The sequence below is a fragment of the Grus americana genome, chromosome 4, assembly GCF_028858705.1.
Source record: "Grus americana isolate bGruAme1 chromosome 4, bGruAme1.mat, whole genome shotgun sequence".
Lineage (NCBI taxonomy): Eukaryota > Metazoa > Chordata > Aves > Gruiformes > Gruidae > Grus > Grus americana.
Genome location: NC_072855.1, coordinates 48088633 through 48105751, shown reverse-complemented (window position 1 = coordinate 48105751; position 17119 = coordinate 48088633). Strand labels below are relative to the sequence as shown.

The following is a 17119-nucleotide window of genomic DNA, read 5'->3' as shown; positions in this document are numbered from 1 at the left end:
GTTACGGGTTTTAGTGTAAGAAAGCAATAAAGGATCTCGGGCAATGGAAGGCGTTCAGCTAGACGTGACAGTTACTGCTGCTGTTCACAGAATAACCTTATAATCAAAGTTACTGTTTCACAGATTTTAAAGCATTTTCAAACTGCACAAGTGATATGATTTTCTACGAGCTGTACAATTTAGATAACATAATCCTTGTGATTATTTTCAGCTAGATCACCTGAGCAGATTACTAACTCTACTTTATTTTAATTTTGAGTCAGAAATCAGAGACGACTGTTATGTTATATACTTGTACTCTTTAAGAGTTGGATTGTTCAATATGATATGTTTTGTAACAGGCAGTTGTCACTTTCTACATTTGGATTTTTCTCTGTTCCTCCTTATGACTTCAACCTGCAAGAAAATCTTTCTGATGCTCTGAAATTTCACTCTGCTAATTTCTCATCCTGTATCATAGAACTGCTTTGATTTTTGATGTGGTATTTTAGGGGTGTATCAAATTGTCATCTGATTTCAGTAGCCTTCAAGTTTGGTGAATGCTTTGCTATGCCTTTTTAATTGCCCTTTCCCTCAAAGGAGTATTGCAGAAACAAACCTATTGTACAGCGATAAGCCTCATTAAAACACACGCACACTAACTGCAGGGTCAAAACAAAGTTTGTATGATTCATAGTAAATATCTGAAGACTCAGCTGAAAGCTGAACATCTGTCTTGCTTCCTATGTCTTGTGGTGGGAAAGTCATGTCTGCCCATGTAACTAAATATATTATAATGCATATTCACAAGGGGGCAAATCAGAATACTGAAATAACAACTCTGTTTTTTGCTGACTTTACTGCTTGTCCTTTTAATATCGGTAACAAATGTTTTGCTGTATGTTTTGGCTTAATTTCCTTGGCTTAATTTCCTTCCATTAGAGTTTACTTTGAGAGCTGAAGTAAACTCTAATGCCTTCCCAAGTTTTCAACATTTGAATGCAGATTTCAGTATTTGTATGTAACAATTAACTATGGTAAATAGCAGAAAAAACAAGACTTAGGGACTGACTGTTAGAGGAAGCTACGTAATAATCTGGTCTTGTGGATATACTTAGATAGTTCAGTTTTACAGGTGGGGTATTGTAAAAAATATATCTAAAATTACACAATATGTGGATTTCTTCTAATGGCCACTGCAGTTCAGCAGTTGAAGCTTGTCTTTTCCACTTGGAAATGTTGTTTAAGCCATTTTGTGTGAATTAGGATCAAGTAATAATTTCTTCCTCCACATTAAAGGCAGTAAAACTGACAATAGTCATCGGAAGTAAAAAAAAAAAAAATACTGGGATTTTATACTACTCTGTTAAACTTGTAATCCTGCTTCTGCTGGTGCAGGACAGAGCCCTTGTTTCTCAGCTTTGAGGCAGATTTTTGTAGGCTGGAGGATATTCTCATGGGGAAGCAGCCGTTGTAGGGAAGAGATTCTCTGTTCCTCCAGGAGAAAGGCTTATATGACATAACATGTACGTATGCAAAGCTGGATACGTGTGATGCTGCTAGATTCCCTCTAGATTATGGTAGAAGACAAAGAGATGGAGAATACAAGCTTTCAATAGTTCATAATTTATCCAGATTTTCGTAAGGCCCACCAAAAAAGCTCCACGTAACATCAAGATTAACCTGCTGCATAAGTTTAATTCTTTCTGCCTGCCAGAGAGAGATGTCAGGGAGCTAGTAAATTTTTTCTGACAATTGATTTTATAGAAGGGTTTGTCTGGTGGCCTAAGTGTATCAATGATACAGATTTTGCCCTGAGTTGTTGGCCAGCTTGTAACTGGAAACACCTAAACATTTTCAATGTTCGCTATAAAATAAACATTTCTAGAATTTCAAACTTCTTGTTCTTCCACTGTAATTAGAGGGGTATTGATTTATACTATATTAAACATTGTTGGGTCTTGGCTATTTTTTTCACAGTAGCCATGCTTTGGTTACTTTGTGCCTTTGCATAGGACAGTAATCTCAGAAATAGTTGCATACTGACTGAAGTAAGTGACTTTGTGTGGTATGATTGCTGATGTTTATGGGGCTGGTCTTAGATGTTGCCTGCCAGCATTCCTGTTTTATTTAGCATGGTTTTAGAATGTCCAGTTACTGATAATTTTTGTCTTAGGTTTTTACCTTTAAAACAGTGATCTGAACAAGTCTAGACAAACTGTATTCTCAAAAATTAGCAAACTGCCAGATACAACACACATAATGTAGCAATTTCAGTGTCAACCTTTTTACTTCTGCTCTCTTTGTATATTTTTATCCTGTAGCAAGAGGTGTAAGTGGTTCAAATGGGCAGGATTTCAAAACAAACATCCAGATGGTTATCCTTTTGAATCTCCAAAAGTGTGATCTCAGAGGCATCACTACCAATCTAGTTCAGGGTTAGATTATTTTCTAAAACTAATGCTTACATGGCTGTATGAAAATAAATTTTGGGAAAATATCCAGACTTCACTGAATACCATGAAAATGTCATGCTATATGTAGTATGTACTTGAAAGTGTCTTTTTTTGTCATAGATGCTTTAAAAATTTCTAATTCTGATGTGTCTAAATGCTGAAAATTTCAGCTTGACAAAGTGTTGTGAAGAATTATACTGGAGTATACAGACAGTATGAGAAAATAGCTTGGGTTTACCAGTTTCTTCATTTATCTTAATATCTTGAGGCTGAATGCTGAAAAGGTAATGTTGATTTAGCTGCTGGATTTTGTGGAGTGTATAGTTTGGGGTTTGGGTTTTGTGGGTGTTTTTTTTGCGGGGGGGACTTGTTGATGCACACAGTTATTCTGTTCTGTTACATTCAAATAATTTGAAAATGTTTTATGCATACTGATGTATTTAATGTTACAAAAACTTAGAACCAAGTGCTAGATTCTTTTGGGATTTCTTACTAATAGTGGGAATAGTCCCTGTTCCCAGAGGGGAAACAGTAGTGAAGAAATGCAGTGAAGATTAGACTATCCTGGCTAATGGAGGCTTTAAAATGAATTGCTTCAGTTTTACTCAAAATTTGTCAAAATGCTGATCATTTACAAAATGGTTTAATGGGTTTTCTTTTATATTTTGTGGCAAAGACTATTGCTCAGAAAACATATAAAGGTTATTTAAACTAAAAAGCCTTGTCAGTGCTTTCAGTTAATGAACTATGAAGTGGCTATTTTTATAAATGTAATGATTCACTTGGGAAAGTGAAAGTCTACAGATAATTTTAAGCCCAGTCTAGGTGCCACCAGGATCAATAGGGTACAGATCAAGCCTATAGAGAGGTTTTTTATTCACCTCTAGATCCAATATGTTCAGTTTGCAATTAAGAGGATGTTTTCTAGCTACTGACCATGAAATATGCACCTGGCATCTGAGAGACAAGCTGTGCTTTTTATGGTTTATGCATCAATACCATTAACAAAGATCTGCAATTAGAAATTAGTCATTCTGTTGAAGTTAGACTAGCATCTCCACCCACACTTATGTTAGCCTTAGAGGGTTAAGCTAAGCTTTCTTTGGAGTGAACCAGACACTTGCTTAAAAGTACATTAAAAAAAAAAGTGCTTGCTTTTAAATCTATTATTTTTCTTACTTATACAATTCTCTGAAAGATGAGACTATTTAATGTATTCATCTCCTGAAGATCTGGATGAGGATATGACAGGAAATAGACAATGTATGTTCATGTACATAACTTGTGGGCTATCTGCTACTAATAAAAACAAAACCACAAAGCCCACCCACTCTTTTTTTTTTCCCTTTCCTTTTCTCCTCCTCCATCATGGAGTATCAGAATATATATAAAAGTGTACCAGTAATGAAAGAACACATTTACTCAACTAATTGCATCAAGCTTTGCTTTTTTTTTATGCTTTCCCCGCTCCTTATACTGTTCTTTGAGTGGCTTGTCATTCAGTTGGAAGATTGGCAAATTAAATTACCTGTTCAAAAGCTACATTAAAAGACAAAGCAAAATGCTTTACCAAAACTAAACATAACTTTATTCATAATTCTTTCTAAAAATTATAAATGTACGTGTATGTCGTTTTACATAGTAACAGTAAACATAAAATTTAACTGTTAAGTATGATCAGGGTACTAATGAGCAGAATTATAACTGTATACTTCATCACTAATGCTCCAAGCTCCTTCAATAATTACAGCAAATGAGAAGGAATTGCAAGTTTAAGCAGTATTTCTGCTCCTTTATCTTCATCCCTTCCAATTTTCTTTTTATCTTGAAAATCAAGGGAGACTTGTTTGCAGTTCAGATAGTGAAAACGCTGCTCCTTTGAAGGAGCAAACACTTGCAGAGCAGAATCTGGCTGTGATATTGGAGGCCATAACATGGTGGTTTAAGGACCTTTCCTGACAAAAGTAGGCTAAAGAGTTCTCACCTTGGCCGTTCGTTCTGGCGCTGCAGTTCACCCGTGATAACAGCAAGTTGTCGGCTCAAGTTAGGAACTGATGCCGTATATATCCTTGCCTTGTGGTGGACTCTCCCGAGGTCTTTGAAATCTCTCTTTCCACCCAACAGTCTATATGATGAAGTCTTTTGCCGCCTTCTTCAGAAGGCTTTCATACGTGTGGTCATTTGTCATGCATCTCCCAGAATTGTCTGTCTTGTGGTAGTTGCCCTGAAGAGCAACCAGGGATCCTCTGACAAGCTAGGAGCACATTAGGCAACAAATTTTCAAAGGGCATCTTCCTGAACTCTGCAATGAGTTGAACTGTGTAGAAAATGGATTTGGAAAGAACTGAATGAGAGAGGAAGAGGGGTAGTAGGTAAATGGGTGAACAGCTTCTGGCACTTGGAAGGAAAAGAGAATATAACAGCCACGAAGAAGAATGAGTGAAGGACCACCAGGACAGACTGGTGCAGCTTAAGATGCATCTGCACAAATACTCCAAAGGCGCAAAGCTTGAAGTGAAATGTGGGGCTTTTGTCTGAAGCTGAAGTTCAGACGGGTCATTTCACTTTCAGCAAAAGGCCCTATTTCTCTGAATTTCAGAGAATTTCTCTGTGTTTAGCATAAAGTTTGGACTCCCGCCAAGGGGTTACTCTGCAATGAAAAACTCTCCTAAATGTTTAGACACACCTTTTTATACCTCAAACATATTCTAGCAAGACTCTTCTTGGAGAGCATCAACTTAGGCCAACTTGCTTTGAAATGAAGCTCCATTTTAGCTGGTTAAGCAAAAAAACCCCAACCAACCAAACACAAAAAACCCAAAAACAATTTAACAATTTTTAAAATAGCTTGTCTTTTGTCAGTGGGGTTTTACTTGGACACTCAGAAAAGAGGCAGTTGGAAGATTAAATCTTTAGCTAACATATGTAACACCCTGCTTAAACAAACTGGCTACTCTGGCAAGTTACCTTTTCTTGAAATTAAATGAGAACACTCACAAAGCTTATTTTTGTTCTGTTTATTTTGTTTCTTATTTGTTTATATTGGAATGGCAGAAAAAATATGTAGGGTGAGAGGCAGACAGGTGAAATATGTGGGAATAATTTTATCGTCTGAGCCAGTAAATCTTTATGGTAAAAGCTGTTGAGCTGCTTAGGAATGGTAGACACTGGATAAAATTTGTGATGTGGAAAATGGCTACTTGTGGCTACATTTATGATACTCCTTGATTGAGAAAGGGATCGGTAGCAATCCATTTGACCATGTTTTAAAGCCCTGAAGAGAGCATCAAATGGAAGTAATCTATAGATCACTTCTATATGAAACAAAAAGGCTTTTGTGGAGGGGTTATTTTGCTTCTCTCTCCCAGTGTTAAGACCTGTTAGGTTAGTTGTGTATGGTATCATTCATTCAGAATGTTTTGATAAAGTCATAGTAATATTCAAAGGAATTTTAAAAAAAATACTGGGTTTATATCTTTTCATGACTTCCATATGCAAAATGAGGTCAGGAAAGGTATTGTGGATTTTTAATTTGTTGTCTTCAGTGCTAAGTTGCAGGACTGACAACTATAGTCTTCCCTGGCCTTGTTTAAAAAAATGTGTTGCCAATCTCATGTGTTAGGAAATCTCCCATATGTTATGGGATGGTAAGCTATGTTTTCATTATGGGTTTATCTAGGTTAGAACCATATATTATCAGTGTATATTCCTAATATAGAAACTTTGTTCTGTGCTATTTAACTGCAGACATTTTGCAGGGTGGGTCATATGAGTGCAAGACTAATCTTAGCACTGGTGGTGTACTTGAGAGTGTTTCCAATGGTTTTTCTCCCCTCCACACTTTAACATCTTATGAGCTAGTTTCACTTGAAAAGAGCAGGATATCAGGAAAAAAAATCTGGAACAGAGAACTAATTTGGAAACACCTGAAGAAGACAGAGATCTTGCCTTTGCCACTGTAAGAGACCTTTGTAGGTTGGGAGAAGTTTGTCTTTGGTATTTTCACTCAGTTTTGCATGATACTGTGGTAAGGAAAGTTAGGAAATACAATCCTGATGAAACTGCAGTAGTGTGAATCTCAGGCTTCTTTATAATTGTACTCAAGGTGTATTTGTTAGTAATTCAGTATCAGAAAGGGAGATAGAATTGATAAAGCTCTGTGATAGGGTCTGTCATGTCTGTGCATCTGCTCAGTATTTATATTAATGAGCTGGATAATAGAATAGAAGATACACTTTTGTTACGTTTGCACATGACAAAACTAGGAGAGACTGCATGGACAAAGGACAAGGTGAGATTTCAAAATGAGCATAACAAATTGCAATGGTAGTCTAAAAACCACCGCATCAGATTCAGTAGTGGCAAGTGCAGGGATGTATACACATTCAAGGATATTGTGTTACGCAAGTGGTCTGGAGCGGCTGGTTAACGGGGGAGGGTTTGAAAAAGATGTCAGGCTTATAATAGTTTACAGGTTGAATATAAGACATTCTTGTTGTAAAGAGCAAAACCGCCATACTAAGACACAGAAACAGAAGTATAACCAGCAATGAGATGTATGAAATAATCTTTCTACTCAAGTTGGCATTAGTGAGGCTTCAGCTGTAACACTGTGTCAGTGTTGGATATCCTGCTTGAGAGGTATATAACCAACTAGGGAGAATTCAGAGTAGACCAAAAGACCAGAGATTGAGCAACTGCATTGTAGGAGAAAAATTTTACAAAAATAGGGCTCAAAAGAAGATTGCTCCTGGTGGGTTTCACATATCTGCATCTCCTTCAAAAAAGGAAAGGAAGAGCCTGTTGCTCAGTGTCATGGAGAACTTGGCAATAAGCAATAGCCTTAAATTGCAGGAGAAAAAAAAAGTTAGGTGAAAAGCTATTCTAATGGTAGCAATAATCAAACAGAACTAGATTGCCTGGGAAGGCTGTAGAAGCTCTAACACTGGAAACCTTAAAACCAGGCTACAGATACCTCAGAAATGGCATAGGTAAGGGTGGACATGTATCATGGGTACAGAGACCGGAGGGCCTCCTGCCATGGCTTCCAGACTCTTCCCTGCAACTTCTGTGACACGTGAGGTGTGCAGCAGAGTGACATCCGGAACTGGACACAACCCACAGTGCTCTGGGAAGAGCCTCTTTGCGAAATGCGGTTCAGCAGCACAGAAGTTTGCAAGTTCCTTTAGCTGTGCTGTAGGTTTGGAGTTTATCAGTAAATGAAGTGGGGAGGGGGGAGTTGCCCGCTCAAAGAAAAACAAAGTGGTGTTAGGGAGCCCTGAATCAGAAAGTTGGTGGGCTTGTTTCCCTTTTGTAAGCACATTGCTGCCCTCTGCTCTTTGGATAAGAATAGATGTATTTTAGTTATGCAACCAAGATTTCAGCATGGGCTTTCAGGTAGAATGCTGGAAAGGTAAATGGTCTTTTTCTGTGGGTACATGAATATAGTAAACTTAAGTGCAAGAGCATGTTTTTTGCATAGAGGAATCTTTTGGTAGTAATTCTGACAAATTCTGTTGGACGTTTTTCAAAGAGACACTGTATACATCCTGATGAAATTTGACAGTGTGACCTTTTCGTATGGGACAGAGGGAGCTTTTGCTGATGAGACTTGACACTTTTTTCAAACACACTAACAAAGATTTCAGACCCTTTAAAAGCATGTTCCCAGAGATGTGGATCAGCTTAGTAGTAGCTTTACTATGCACTGCTGAGTCTCACCATATAAGACAAGACTGACATTATGTTATGTATTTGCTCAGGTTTATTTTCCAGCGTGTGTGTGTGTATACATGTATACACAAACACATACACAAAGCTGCTGCAGCAGAAATGCTAATTGAATTCATTCATATATCAAAATTTTTTGAGTATTTTTCTATCACAAATGGCTTCTATTATGTTCTATGCTTTTCAAAATCATAATCGTCAATGCTTTGTCTGAAACTATTCAGTCTAAATGTAAAAAGAGATACTCCTTTTTATTATTTAGTAATATATCAGTATAAATAATTCTATTGATTTTGTGATGTCATTCAAATGAGAATTCATATTTATGCATTGACTTGAATTTAGTCATGAATTCTGAAGCATTGTGACCTGTTGATTAATATCATGGGGAGAAGTGTTATGTGGGATACTGAAGTATGGGGGAAGAATGATGTGTTATTTTGGATTCAGAGGAGTTGACAGAATTTTGATGTGCTATCACTCTTCTACACAAGAGCTCTTTATTCTGCTTATGAGAGGAAACACCTCTTTGGGAAGCATGGGGGAAGGTAAAGATTGCATATAGTGTGGAGATATCTCTGCCTAATACTTGGGTATGAAACATTCTTCTAAAGCTGTTCTTGCTATGTTGCGAGTTACCCTGTTGGCAGTGTTGTAGACTACTTAGTCTCAAGGATACTCAAATACGGACTTTAAAGAAGTCGCTTGATCCCATCATTGCCAGGAATAGTCTCCAATGGCAAGATGCAGTCTCTTGATCGGAGTGTCTGGTGTCAGTTTGTGGATGGACATGTCAGTAGGAGTTACTAAGCAATTACCTTTTGTACTCTCTCTGGATGACAGATCTGTAATTTCTGTATTCACCTTCTACCCTGGCCTTTAGAGATGGGCTCTTTATTTGCATGAGATGTTTTCATTAATGGGAAAGATTTTGGAAACTGCATCACGGGTATTATAATGATGCTTCTCCAGGAGAGGTAGGGAAACACAAATCGGTCACAGTGTGATGATAGCAAGATAAACAATGTTTCTGCAAAGTGAGGGCAGCCTGTGAGCAGGAGAACAGATAACTCTGCAGAAGACAATGGATAATCAGAGTCATTGGAGATTCAAGTTCACATACTGTTCTTACAGTAGCTGCCATTTTTCATATTTAAATTCAGTCTAAGTGGATGCAGAATTATTACTGGAATTCAAATCCACCTAATGCAATTAATTTACCCTGACCAGTTTCATGAGAGAGATTGGGAATCTTTGGGCTAATAATCCTCACTGGCCCTGAGAACAGTTGCAGCTGTTCTCTGCATTTTATACAGAAGAATTGCGATTCACGCTGTAAAATTACTCCCTCACCCACATGCTGAAGACTGCAGTTGTATTTTGCGCGTATTGCTAGCAATCCCACAGGTTGATGGGCAACTGTCTCCTTGAAAAAGGTGCTAGGTCCCTCTGCGCTCATGTGCCTCTTGAGTGAGGAAATCCATACAATTTTCTTGTGGCATTAGTTGTGGTTAGGTCAAAAGTGGCACCAGACTGTGCTAGTTTTATAAATATGACTAGCTTTTGTTATTCTGTAGAAATACAGGTTCCTGGACCTGAAAATTTTGTTTACACGTAAAAACAATCCTGAAAATGCCGGAGAGGAAGCTAGGAGAGGAAAGAAAGCTGCAGCTGTTTCTTCATTTCCAAGTCTATAGGTGGTTGTAAGCTGGTTCTGGCTGTCGAGATTTTTTTTTTTTTAGTAGAGCTTTTGGAGCTGGAAGATGTTACCTTTACAGTCAGATTTTGAATACTACTCAGTGACTGCTTCCTTAGTATTCCTTTAATGATATGTTTAGGAATTAAAAAAGCTTTTAGAAAGAACCTAAAAGCAGGTCTGGAAAATGTTTGTGAGGAGATGGTGGTGGTTGTTGCTATTGCAATTGTTTTTCACCCGTGGAAATGTCCGAAGTCTGATAGAAAGACTAACTTAGTCTCCTGGAGCACATACATTGTGTTGATAAGGCACGTAGTGGTCTTCCCTTCCTGTGGAAATATTCAAGGCTTCAACAGGTTTTGGCAATTCCATTTTGGACTGCAAACAGGACCTTTAATTCCCACCACACCACCTCCTTCCAGGAAAAAAGGAGCAAATCTGGGGGAAGGAGGAATGAAGAGAGGAGGCTGTAGTTCTGCAGCATCCTGAGAATGACTGTGGGACTTCCTGAGTCAGATCAGAAGCAATGTGGCTGTACTGTGCTAAGATTTGTGCCAATACATACTGCCAGTTCAGGTTTGTTCAGAAACATTGCTGTGTTAATGTTTTGTGCTGCTGCCCTTCACTCCTGACCAGGTGCTGTCCACTTGCTTTAGAAGGCTTCTTACTACACCTCTTACAGCTCTCCCTGTCCCCTGCCCTTTCGTCTGCTCCTGAATCCCTGTGGGTTGCTGGTAGAATGTCACTCGCCTGCGTTAAAAAGCATCTTTCCAACCTTCCCTCACTTTTTATTTTTTTAAGATGTTTAGTGCTGCTGGACCTTCCTTTCCCTGCCTTTGCTTTCCTCTGAGGGGATACAGGGGATTCTCCCTGTCATAAGGACAATCACAGATGATTGGAACAATGATTCAGTTCCCAGAATCTGGGCTTTTTTTGTTCCCTGCAGTTCTCCAGAGATACCTGGGGTTGAGGGAAGAAAAGATTCCCATGAGGACTGGTCAAAACTAACTCTTTGACCCTCAGCCTTTCACTGTTTAGTGCATATTTCCAGGTGTGTTTTGCTAACATAACAGACTAGTGTTGCAAGCCATGCTGCTCCTGGGCCTTGTATTGCTGTACACACAGTGGTTGCTTTTGTTCAGTTCAGGAGAGAAAAATGCAAGCTTCCATTTCCCTGCTTAGAAGATGCCAAGTGTGCCTGAAATTGGTCAGCAGAGGATACAGGCGTGTGCCTCAGCCAAGTGCGTGACTTGTATCCTGCAGGCATGGGAGCAGGAAAATCTGTTGATGCATTGTCACACAAATTGGTGAAATAAATATGTAATGTCCAGAACAAATGGATTATTTTATTGCTTCCAGACAGCAAATGTATATATTGTCAGCCTATGTGCAGATGTATAGATACAACATAGAGCATAACTAGGGCCTAATAGTGGTAATGAGAACATCTGGAACATATGTTGCCTCCTGTATTGCTCACCTCTTCTGCACACTTGGCCCTCTCATTGTCTTGCACAGGTTCTGTACTGGAGCACTATTTAGTAGCTGCCAAAAATCAAGTTCCGATAGAGCAGGTCTGGTCAGCAGGAGGCTCAGCAGGACTCTGGCTGAGCTTGGGACCCAGTGGTTGTTGTGGTTTTGGCAATTAGCCAGTTATCCTCAGCGCTGTCTCTGAGTTTCTCCTTTTTACAATTCACACAGTTTGTGTCCTGATTCTTCGGTGTACACATTTTTAAGTTCCCACACTATCATCTTCTTCAGATCTTAAACTTTCTTTTTCAGTGCAGTGTGAAAACCAGGAGGCCAATGGCTGTGTGATCCTGTGGAGCTAGAGAATAGGCAATCAGAAGCAGCGTGACTTTGAGTTATGTCACTACATAAAGTAGGTGTGTCTAGGGGGGATGTCTGTTTTACTGCTCCTCCTTTCCCACACCCTCCATGCATGTACACATACAGACGATGTGACCAATGAAAGTCCCAACAAGCAACTACAAAAGGTTTCCAGAAAGTAGTCACGGTGCAGATTCCTTCTTTTCTGTCAGTTCTTGTGATGGAGTTGGGGGCATCTGGAAGATGCTGTTGATGATGCCGATACAGCTAGTGTCTTCAGGTGATGCAGGTCCATAACTACCAATACCTGTCTCTCCTTCCTCTTTCAGTCATGGTGTCGGATACAGCAGGCAGATAAGATCCTGCAGTGAAATCACAGGCAAGAGTTGAGCCTGATCCCAAGGGACTTAAATCTTGCCTTCAGATAGGTAAAAGCTCAGTCCATAGCCATGAGGCAACAGCTGAGGTGATGACATAGTAGTTTCTGGAGATGGATGAGGTGTTTCCCCACCCCAAATTAAAAAAAGAAATGTGAGGTGAACATTTAAGTGAAGGGAATAGTGGTTAAGCAGACTGTGGTGCCATCCTGCAGCAGTGGCAGTGACAGTCTCACTTGATGACAAGAGACAGTGCAAGCTGTCTTGTTTGCATGACTTTGCTCAGGCTGGACATGAGGAACACGAGAGTCTTGCAACTTGCCAAGCTAGCTGGCTTTGCTGTTGGTACAGTATGCCCGATGGTCTAAGCAACTTTCAGCATGGCAGAATAAATCCATACCTGTATCCCTACGGTGCTATCATGTACGTGGCTGTGTGGGCCAGCTAGTGTAAATGAGAAATGACAAGCAGCAAACACTTGCCGCAGCCTCTTGTGAATGCATTTCTTTGAGATGTCATGTGCCTGTGGCTTTACAAGTGGCTTTTGTTTCCCCAACGCTGAGCCCCGTGGCAGCAGAGTAATGTGGGTGATGCGTGTTCCCAGTCTCTGAAGGACTGAGGCAGCCTCTTTGATATTGAGCCAGATTGTTTGAATGTCACCTGCCCCATCCTGAAGTTCTGCCTCCACTTGTGATCCTTCCACACTTCTACCATGACACTTTGCTGCCAGTCTGTGATCAGTCCCAGGTGGTGCGTGGAAAGAATGACGTAGTTAAAATATTTCTTTATTTTATTTGTATAACTTTTATGCTCAGGAGTTTCTTTGGCTTGGGGTTTTGTTGTTTGGTTGTTATTTCTCTGTTATTTAAGTCATTGAAGGCGCTGCCCACTGTGGGATTTCCCCATTATATCTTCCTGCTCTTGTTACCATGATTTCATTTCTAGCCACAACTCGGTTATAGGCAGCCGCTGCCATTCTAACCGCCCAGTTGCCCAACTTGTGTCTGTTGGTCACCTCATCCTTTTCTTTGACAGAGGTAAGAAGTCACATTTTAAAAACACATGATCACATATGTATGTTTTAACATGCATAAGCAATGTTTTGAAGGGTGACAATGCACCATGCTGCCGCTATCAGGCGTTTTTTTGATGCGCCGTACCGTGTGGTCGCTGGGCTTTAAGCACAGGACTGTGTACTGAAAGCTGCAGGAACTTTGAGCCGCTGTGTGATGCAGAAGCGCAGGGCTGAGCTGGTTAGCTGCTTCCAGCAAAGCAGAGCTTTCTGCTGAGACCTAGCAGGTGCTGTGGACCAGGTTGGCTCACCTGCCGTCAGGATGCTGTCACCTTGCAGCTCCGGATCCATGGGGTTTAATACTATCTTATTATCCCTCCCTTCATTTCAAACTTCATTACTTGGAGTCAAATACAGCTTTCCAGTTTTACTCTAGAGTTTCAGAAAAATGCTGAGAGAAGTATCATAGCTAACACATTTCAACTCTTGACCAGCAAAAGCCCTTACTCTGCAGACTCGCTTTAAGTAGCGTTAGGTAAAGCACTGTTCAAAATGCCATTGGCTGCCAGTATCTTGTCAGTGCTGCCAGGCGTGGAGCTGAACAAGTGGGGGTGGCAACAAGCAGTCAGCAAAGGAAATAAGGAATATCTCTGTCAAGCTAGGAATAACTTGAATTTCTGATGCATGCAAGCAAGCAAAAATGTCATCTTCTCACCCACTCCCTTCTTTTGCCCATCTTTCTTTTTTGATTTTCTTCATGCCGTGCCCAAACTTCCTAATTGTAGGCCATTTTTAGAAACTACACTGATTTTGAAATGGTATTTTACTGTGAAACGTTTTTCACCTCAGTTACTGAAGTATTAAGGGTACAATAATGAATACTTACCTTCCTGTGTACTAGCAGATAATTTTTCAATGTAATTTAATTTTGTCTGAAGCATAATCTTTATAACAATGGATGCTTGATCATATATTCACTTCTTAGTAACCCTGGAGACAAGTTTCATGCTGACCATTCAAATGAGTATTATCATGCAAGTACTAACAAGACTAACTGGGAATAATTAAGTTATGTGTAGGCGTGAGAACCATAATGATTCTGATAAATTCCCACATTACAAATCAACCTGCTTGATTTGCTTCAGTACTTAGTTTAATAGGAGCAAGGTGATCTAAGAGAAATTTTTCTTTATACTGTTTTGCCTCATGGAAACTATATAAAAGCTATTTGTAGTAATGGTAATTTACTATTATGTATTTAGATCTGGAGCAGTGGTAAGGGAGGGAAGCCAGGTTTAATAACCAGGAACGTTATTTTGTCTTCATTGAGAGAGGTTCTCAAAGCCCAGGAGACCTTCCAGAGCTGTAGGATACACTTTTGGATTAATGTGATACACTGTTACCCTTGTAATTTTCCTTATCTATATAGAGTCATGCATACCTATGTGATGGATTACTTATGTATAGATAGCATTATAAAATATTTTCCATCTCCATTGCCTCTAGTATCTTCAGGCCATGTATCTAGTTCCAATCTTGGTACAGACAATTAAGCCCCCAAGGCAAACCAAACTAGGATTATTTTATTTTAAAATACACTTCAAAAACTCACAGTTGTTCATATGGTTATGAACATAGATTACGTTATGTTCCTTTGTTCCTGTTTTTCTTTAACTTAGCTTTGTGCTTGCTGGAACCTTAAAAGTGTGAAACAGACGGGATTGGAAGCAGTAGAATAACTTCCTTATATTGTATGGTTCCCTAAAAATGACATCAATAAAAATTTAATCTCTGTGCCTTGAAACTATGGTAGGATTTTACTGTGATATATCCTTTTTTTGTTGTTGTTTTCTTCTCTATTTCAGGCCAAACAAACAAAGTAGCCAAGGAGGCAGCCAATAGATGGACAGGTGTGTATGCATTTATATTGATTAACACAGCTTCAGACTAGAGCAATTTTGGTAAAAGACCTACTCGTTAAGAATTTTAAATTTGATTAGGACTTGATGTAGGATAGCCCTCACTTATAAAAGCATGCAGAAATATATTTTGCTTACAAATTATCATGATTCAAAAAAACCCCCAACATTTTCTTCGTTTAGTTAATGAACATACTTCATAGCAGTTTTGTTCTTCTGGTGCTATCTTGCACACTGTGTTAAAACCTGCAACTCATTTTCTTGGTTGAGTTAAAATCTCTTAAGATCAGGAAAACATTAATAGAAAGAGACTGGAAATGGTGGTGTCCAGGTATTCAGAAAGTTTAATGCTCCTTTTCTGCATTTCCATCTGTTTCTAAAGAGTAGAATGCTTTGCGGTACCTTATTGCTGCTACCGCATGATGGATGCTAATATAAAGTAGGTATTTCTCAAACTAATTCATCAGCTTTGACATGCAGGAAAAATACTGCAGAGTTTTGAGGAAGGTTACTGTGATAACATTTGTATGGAAGTTTAACTCAATTTTCTGTTGTTGCTTAGCTTTGCTATATAGCTATATATTTCCTTTTTTGCAGAGCAAGCAATATGCATGTCCTTTTTTTAATTATTTAGAATTCATCTACTACTGATGGACTGTTCACTGTCATTGGTTATGCCAAGTGCAGCAGGATATCTTTGTCATAGTCTTTTGACTATTACTATTTTATATCTTCATTTGCACTGGGTTGTTTACTGCATATGGGGAAACAAAGTTATGCATTTCAAAATACCTTCTGGGAGTACTGATGTCAGGCCTTTCTACTGTTGATGACAGGCTGTTGTTCTCAAGGTTTTAAGAGAGGTAAAGGAACTATGCCTCAGCCTGTAGAAAGTACTTTGCTATTATTTAATTAAACAATTTAGTTATAGGCTATAGCATATTTTTCTTCTGAAGAGAGAGTTTTAAAACCAAATGTGTGATGGGTAAAGAGAAGAAAATATTTCTAAGGTGTGCAGATGCAGAGAACACTTCCTGTCTTAAGGAGTGCTGCAATTTATGGCTGTTAGGAATGACATAGTGAGTTTCAATCAATAATGCAGTGAAAAAATGGTGTTAAATTGAAGAGAATGTATATGCTAAAATAACAGTAATGTGATGCTAAAAGAGAAGCGCTGACTAAAATAAAGCTACTTGAATGTCTTTTTAACTTTCAAACAAAATGTACGTTATCTGAACAAACATGCGCAGGACTAGAAAGGACCTTACAGTTAATTTGAATCTGATTTTTGCAGTTGTAGACAGTCACACAGAAGGTGTCTAGTTGAAAAAGGACCTATAAAATACTTGTAATGCATATTCACACTTACCTCATCACTGTAGCAGGCTTACACTGTAATTGTAGCTTTCAGTCCTCTTATAGAAGAGGAACAAGAAAAGATAAAGGTAACCTCCAAAAAAGAAGACGTATTTTACTTAGTACTGAGTAAAAGTATGTCATTAGCAAAAGCCTCCCGTTTTCAGTTCTAAATCTACTTAATAATGATGTTCCCCACTATGTGGCTTTTTCGTATACACAGAGAGTGTGCCAATGGAAGGATTTTGCTGTAGCCAAGACTATAAATCATGCTTTCCTAAACATTAAAAACTGAATGTTTTCCATTCTGTTTACAGATAACATCTTTTCAATAAAGTCCTGGGCCAAACGTAAATTTGGATTTGAAGAGAGCAGAATTGACAAAAGTTTTGGAATCCCAGAAGACTTGGATTACATTGATTAACGTTCAGCAGTTTATGGCTGACACAGTTGTACATAGTTTGTTAAATATTCTCAGTTGGCATTTAAATGTGTGTCTGATTCCTCTCCAAACAACTGACCACCCTTTAATTTGCAGATTTTGTTAAAGTTAATAAAATTCTAAAAATATTTGTTGCATTTCCTTTTTTCCCTTGTACTTCCAGAGGGACAGTAAATTGCTTCGTTACTTCTGTGAGACAGACTAAGAACGGACAGGGGTTATAGGGAATAATTATCACAAAGTCCTGAGACTGGTTTTTACTCTTCTGCTTAACTGGGAGTAGTACCAAGAGCTGGAAGCTCCAGGGATTTATGTTTAAACA

At 38.8% G+C, this 17119-nt stretch overlaps 1 protein-coding gene across 2 annotated transcripts in view; it reads left to right on the top strand.

The window, feature by feature from the left end:
- MND1 (meiotic nuclear divisions 1) overlaps positions 1-16885 on the top strand; it is a 42311-nt gene extending 25426 nt beyond the window's left edge. For both annotated transcript variants that reach the window (XM_054825620.1, XM_054825619.1), the window contains exons 7-8: positions 14946-14990; positions 16673-16885. In XM_054825620.1, coding sequence (XP_054681595.1) covers positions 14946-14990; positions 16673-16779 — 152 coding nt within the window. In that variant the 3' untranslated portion in view covers positions 16780-16885. The remainder of the gene's footprint in view (positions 1-14945; positions 14991-16672) is intronic.
- The last annotated feature ends 234 nt before the right edge of the window (positions 16886-17119 follow it).